The 6000-nt window shown below is 40.0% G+C and overlaps 1 protein-coding gene across 1 annotated transcript in view; it reads left to right on the top strand.

Moving 5' to 3' along the window:
• Positions 1-6000, top strand: part of LOC144966138 (uncharacterized) — a 54967-nt gene that overhangs the window by 31362 nt on the left and 17605 nt on the right. Inside the window, exons 11-15 of the mRNA XM_078902250.1 lie at positions 223-374; positions 1496-1610; positions 3999-4175; positions 4596-4748; positions 5197-5311. Coding sequence (XP_078758376.1) covers positions 223-374; positions 1496-1610; positions 3999-4175; positions 4596-4748; positions 5197-5311 — 712 coding nt within the window. The remainder of the gene's footprint in view (positions 1-222; positions 375-1495; positions 1611-3998; positions 4176-4595; positions 4749-5196; positions 5312-6000) is intronic.

The raw sequence follows: 6000 nt of genomic DNA, 5'->3' as shown, positions 1-6000 counted from the left end.
AAGGCCACACAACGCAGCGGCGGGTGATTGAACTCGGTACCTTTCGGGTAGGAAGCAAAGACCGTACCACTGAGCCACGCTGCCCCTAGAGAGCTTGTTTGTGTTTAAAAAACAACTTTTTTCTGCTTGGTAAGCCTGTCATTTTGGGAAAATACTGAAAAGCATCGGTAAGGAAAGAGTTCAGATCTAAAACTAAATGTAAGCCTATCTGATGTTCAACAGATGGTTCTTATTTCTCAAGACAAGATTATACAAGTTATGGTGAACTTCCGGTGTCCATAGTTTTTGATGACTTCCTTATGTCTCCATGGCAGCCGTCATCTGACCTTCTGAATGTGGACGTCTTTAAAAACTCCATCTCAAAGTTTGATGAGGTAAGGGGAGATGAGGAGATTCCGTGATGTATGCTATGTGGTCCAGTGGTATGACACTCACTTTCGGATCAAAAGGTCCTGGGTTCGAGCCTCGCTCGGCGCATAGTTGAGTCTTTGAAAAAAAAAAAGCTCTTTACTCACATTTTCTCACCGTAATCAGGTGTAAAATGAGTATCTGGCCGTTGTCTCTGTCGAAAAAAATGTAATATCGCCTAACAGGTATCATGTCTCGTGATACATGTTACGTGTTGCTGTTGGCTAGGGAGCCTTTATAAATCGCCTTGAGCACGTTTAGTGGATATTGCTCTATATAAAAGCTCAAAGCTCAAGTAATGTAGTGTGTTTATCATGTTGAAAACTATGCGCAGACAAAGAGTTGAGTCGTAGAAATAATGGTACTCTCTGGTCAACAAATGTTGTCGCGGGTGGTTGGATGGGAGCATCACCCTTGAATCATATACCTATGATGTTCGCATGGGTGTACGATCCGATAGTGATGTTGTTTCTTCTTCTCTTTACTAGCCTATCCTGCTTCTTTGGTTTGTGATTGTATTTTTGACAGGGGATATTTTTTTTTCTGTAAATCTTCTGCCTGTTTGTTCTTGGTTATTTATAATTTAGCTTATGATATCTTTAGGTTATGATTTTGATTTATATTTGTACTATTTTTGTTAGATTGCTTGTTTTTTTTGTTTCAGCGGTCTCTCATATAACCTCACTTGTGTTGGAAGAGACCTAAAGCAACAAACAAAAAAAAAAACAAAAACAAATGTTGTCACAGTAGAGATACGAGTCATAGAATTGACATGGTTGGATTTGTATGTTCTCTAGAGGGATACCAGATTAAGGGGGAAATTTGATCTTGTAGTTATGACTAGTACTTATATCAATGCTAGTTTCATTAGTATTAGTGGTGGTGGTGGTGGTGGTAGTAGTAGTAGTAGTAGTAGTAGTATTAGTAGTAGTAGTAGTAGTAGTAGTGGTAGTAGTGGGAGTAGTGGTAGTAGTGGTGGTGGTAGTAGTAGTAGTAGAAGGATAGGAGTAGGAGTAGTAGAAGTAGTAGTCGTTATGCTAATAGTAACAGTAGTGATATTATTGATAAATTGTTCCTTTCCTTTCAGATTTTACGCGGTGAAACGAGGTCTTCCTATTCTGTCCTTGATATGATCTCCTCTTCCAACGTTCCTGACACGGACAAACAAGGGGGAATCACCACGCGTATTGCGTGTCAAATGGGTAAATATGCAACTATCAGGCAATCAGGATGCGATATTTAAAAAATTGCCTTTTTCATTTAATGGACAAGTTGCAGGTACATCGTTTTTCCCCTTGGGCAGGCACGATCATTAACTCCCAATTTGCTCACTTTGGATAACAAAGGTGATTCAATTATATTGACTTTCCATGTGCTCGAGGTCATTGGTCAAATTGCAAAATGTGCTCAAAGTGACCTACATAGGGAAAAGTGTTCACAGATTTTGAACTATCTAACATACGATTGGTCATTGTGTTCAGCTTGACACATGGGCATGTTTACAACTTTCATAAACAGAGCAGCGTGTTTACATTTGTTCAGAAATGTCCAATCGTTGGACAGCAACAAATCACGTGATTGATGACTCGGCTGGACGAAAACATGAATATAGGTCGCTCCCATTAGATGGAACAATTTTATTCCTTCGTGGAATGCCTAGGCCATGGCACCTAAACGATGCCACGCGGAAGGCGGTAATTTATTTTCTTTCTGGCCGAAATTAAAGAAATGTGCTCTGCCAATGTACAGCCGATGTGCGGCTATGTGGTCTAGTGGTATGACACTCGCTTTCGGATCGGAAGGTCCTGGGTTCGAGCCTCGCGCTCGGCGCATAGTTGAGTCCTTGGAAAAGGCTCTTTACTCGCATTCTCTCACCGTACTCAGGTGTAAAATGAGTACCTGGCCGTTAACAGCGTTGTCTTTGTCCAAAAAATTGTAACATCGCCTAACAGGCGTCATGTCCCGTCCTACATGTTAAATGTTGCTGTTGGCCAGGGACCCCTTGTAAAGTGCTTTGAGCACATTTAGTGGATATTGCGCTATATAAAGCTCAATTTTAATTTTAATCTTTCCTTCCCCCCCCCCCTCCTCCTCCTCCCCCAATCAATCACCTTTCAGTGTCTTATCTTCTTGAATGAGATTTATCTGGTTTTTAGTTGCCAGGATAGGAAATCTGAACGTGGCATATATTTTAAGAGGAAAAGACGATTTTATAGATTTATCCTGGAGATAAATTTCAATAGAAACCGCTTATATGTCAATTTCTGATATTTCCTAAAAGTGCTTTAAGTACTGTTAATTTTCGGAAACTAATTTTTTTTTTTTAAATTGAGCTTTTATATAGCGCAATATCCACTAAAATGTGCTCAAAGCGCTTTACAAGGAGTCCCTGGTCAACAGCAACATTTAACATGTAGGACGGGACATGACGCCTGTCAGGCGATATTACAATTTTTCGGACAAAGACAATGCTGTTAACGACCAGGTACTCATTGTACACCTGAGTATGGTGAGAGAATGTGAGTAAAGAGCCTTTTCCAAGAACTCAACTCTGCGCTGAGCGCGAGGCTCGAACCCAGGACCTTCCGATCCGAAAGCGAGTGTCATACCACAAGACCACATAGCCGCACATAGACCTTTTAGGAACCCCCGATAACTCAATTGTGACCCTCCGCCTCAAAACGGTATTATGTCGGGATGATTCAGACCCCAGAAAGTGAATTTAGAGATGGAATGATGAGAAATTGGACCTTAGAAGTTTTTGTAAAGCAAAAAATAGTATTTATACTCCAGCATGACGTAGAGAAATTAAACCCAAGTTTGATATTGGTGGCTATAAATTCAATTTCCCTAACCTAGTGGATCCCGACATAATACCGCTTTGAGACGGTGGGTCACAATTGGTAGAGCACTCGCTCCACACGCAAAGGGACCGCTAACGATCTCGGGTGTAGTCGAGATATTTTTTTCTGACCTCTGCCCACCCAGCAGTGATTAGGTTTCCGGTCTTTTATATCATACGGATTACTTTGCGATAGACCATCGTCTTATACAAATGATAGTGAGCAATTGGTACTGTCCTTTTAACGTTATAGAAACCGTATAGACTTCAAATCCATGCACTAATGCTTAGAATTACCCCTCCATTTCTTAAGGGTTGTGTTTTGTTTTTTTGCCTCACTTCTTCTCATGTTCTGCTTCTCGACAGTAGAAAATGGTAGGGGCTGTTTCACACACGCTGACCTCTCTTATCATCCCAATCACTCCTCTGGAACACTATACCCACTACCCACGCCACGCTAACGCTTCAACGCCCATTGAGTACAGACGATACAAGTTATTTTGCATTTTATTTTATGTTTTCCACGTTTATTTGTATATTGTTGTGCTGACGAAGGATTTGTACCCGAAAAGTCCATTGTCTGTACTGTTCCCGTACGAAGCCTCTCCATTTTCACTCTTTCGTTAGTAGCTTGTCGACAGTTAGTCTTAAGATAGGTTCTGGCCTCAAAAGCTAAACCTTTGACCATCTAATGTATTGTAAAAAAAACATCCTTAAACACATTTGTATCTGTTTTAATTCTATGAAGCTGTGGTTGATTTGCTGGAAGCTGTCAATTCTATGGAAGACATCAACTCCATTAAAGCCTCGGGTCTCGGTAGTGTGGCCGCCCTGTACGCTGATGGTGCTCTGACGAAAACCAACGCTATCAAGATCGCTGTTGTTATAGAGAATGCCATGTTAGATGCCCTCAAAAAAGAGGAAGGTGAGTGAAAATAGTCATTAATTCAATATTTTATGTGAACGTTTCAAATCTTTGTGTAAACAAAATTTGGCCGGATAGAGTCACAATTTTTCTTCTTCAATTTGGTGCTTGAGGATGTTGTTGAGTACAAAACGATATCAAATGATGAAAAAGATGTCTGATCCCACCACAGACCATAGAGAGGGGATCCCATAGTCAAATTTAACATAGTTGGAATGGTTAACATTTTACGTTGGATTGAGAGCATTTCCACTTCAACAATGAGCCCATTGCAATTTGGGTTTTCAGATTTTCCAAATAATTACACGCCATTTTAAGCTAAACACCAATTTCACCTTTCCATAACGAGAAAAAAAAACGTTTTTAAAAGCTGTTGTAATTGTATCGGTTTAAAATTAAATACCACTTTTTTTTCGTCAGAGAAATTCATGGTAGATATTTTCTGCCCATTTGACGACGTCTATCAGCTGGGGCCTTGGGTTCAAGTCCTATGCTTCCTACCACGAGCCGGCTTTCGCATTGCTGTACCTTGGGAGAAAAGAGAGGACATGATGAATCAAATCAAACGTGAAGGTATTTTTATTAAAAAGTAAAATTAGCTTAGATTTTTAGATTTACTAGTGTTTGCTCCTTTATTTTGTCCACTTGATAGCTCAAAGCGCAATTCATATTGTTTCAGTACCAATATGTCCCAATGGTATTTAGTTTTCTTCTTCTTCTTCTTCTTCTTCTTCTTCTTCTTCTTCTTCTTCTTCTTCTTCTTCTTCTTCTTCTTCTTCTTCTTCTTCTACTGCTAATATCAATTTTTCTAAACCAGGGAACAGACATCGGTGAAAGATAAAGACCCGAACAAATTGTGTATGAAATGTGCCAGACAAATCAAGAAAGAAAAATACTAGAAAAAACCATCCCAAAAAAATCAGTCTACCTCGACAGGGGTTCGAACCTCAGGCCTTCCGGTGTGCTACCATCTCACAATATCACTTTCATAACCAAATTCAATTTTCTCTAACATCAACAGGTTTCCAATACCACGAATATTTTCTTCGAGTTCCGGTGTACAGCTCCATTTTCAGGGGATATTTAGGCAGACTAGACTCTGCTTTGAGTGACGTCATCCCCACTCGTGTCCTTTGGTGAGTCACATTTAGATCTCTGGTTTGTTGCCTAACTAACGACTGATCCAACCGACGTCTAGTTTGTATTTGTCATAATGACTTATTCTATGGTGAGCTTTTAAAAAACTGAGTTTTTATATAGCACAATATACACTTAACGTGCTCAAATCGCTTAAAAAGGGTCCCTGACCAACAGCACCACTTAACATGTAGGTTTGGACATGACGCCTGTTAGGCGAGATTACATTTTTTTCGGACAGAGACAACACTTATCGGCCAAGTACTCATTTTACACCTGAGTACGGTGAGAGAATGTGAATAAAGAGCCTTTCCAAGGACTCAACTATGCTCCTCGAACCCAGGACTTTCGGATCCGAAAGTGAGTGTCATACCACTAGACCACATAGCCGCACAATTCGAACCAAAGACCTCTAGATGCGGCGTAGCGGTCTTGTGCTATGATAAAACAAATTGTTATGGGCCCATTGTTGTAATAAAAATACTCTCAAACCAATACAAAATGTACTTCATTACAACAATGTTAAAACCAGCCCATAATTGCGTTCGGTTATCAGACCTGCTAATATGTGCAATTTGGTCCTGCCCAAATTTTGGTCTTGAAGACGTAAATAATAACGTGAAGTTGAATGTAAGCTTCAATTTAATTACAAAAACAGATGAAATGAACGTTTCGGCTTTCCCCTTTA

Source organism: Berghia stephanieae, chromosome 2 (assembly GCF_034508935.2).
Source record: "Berghia stephanieae isolate SIO BIC M18660-M18661 chromosome 2, UCSD_Bste_1.3, whole genome shotgun sequence".
Taxonomy (NCBI): domain Eukaryota; kingdom Metazoa; phylum Mollusca; class Gastropoda; order Nudibranchia; family Aeolidiidae; genus Berghia; species Berghia stephanieae.
The sequence above is the reverse complement of the archived record's forward strand: the minus strand, read 5'-3'. Positions and strand labels throughout refer to the sequence as shown.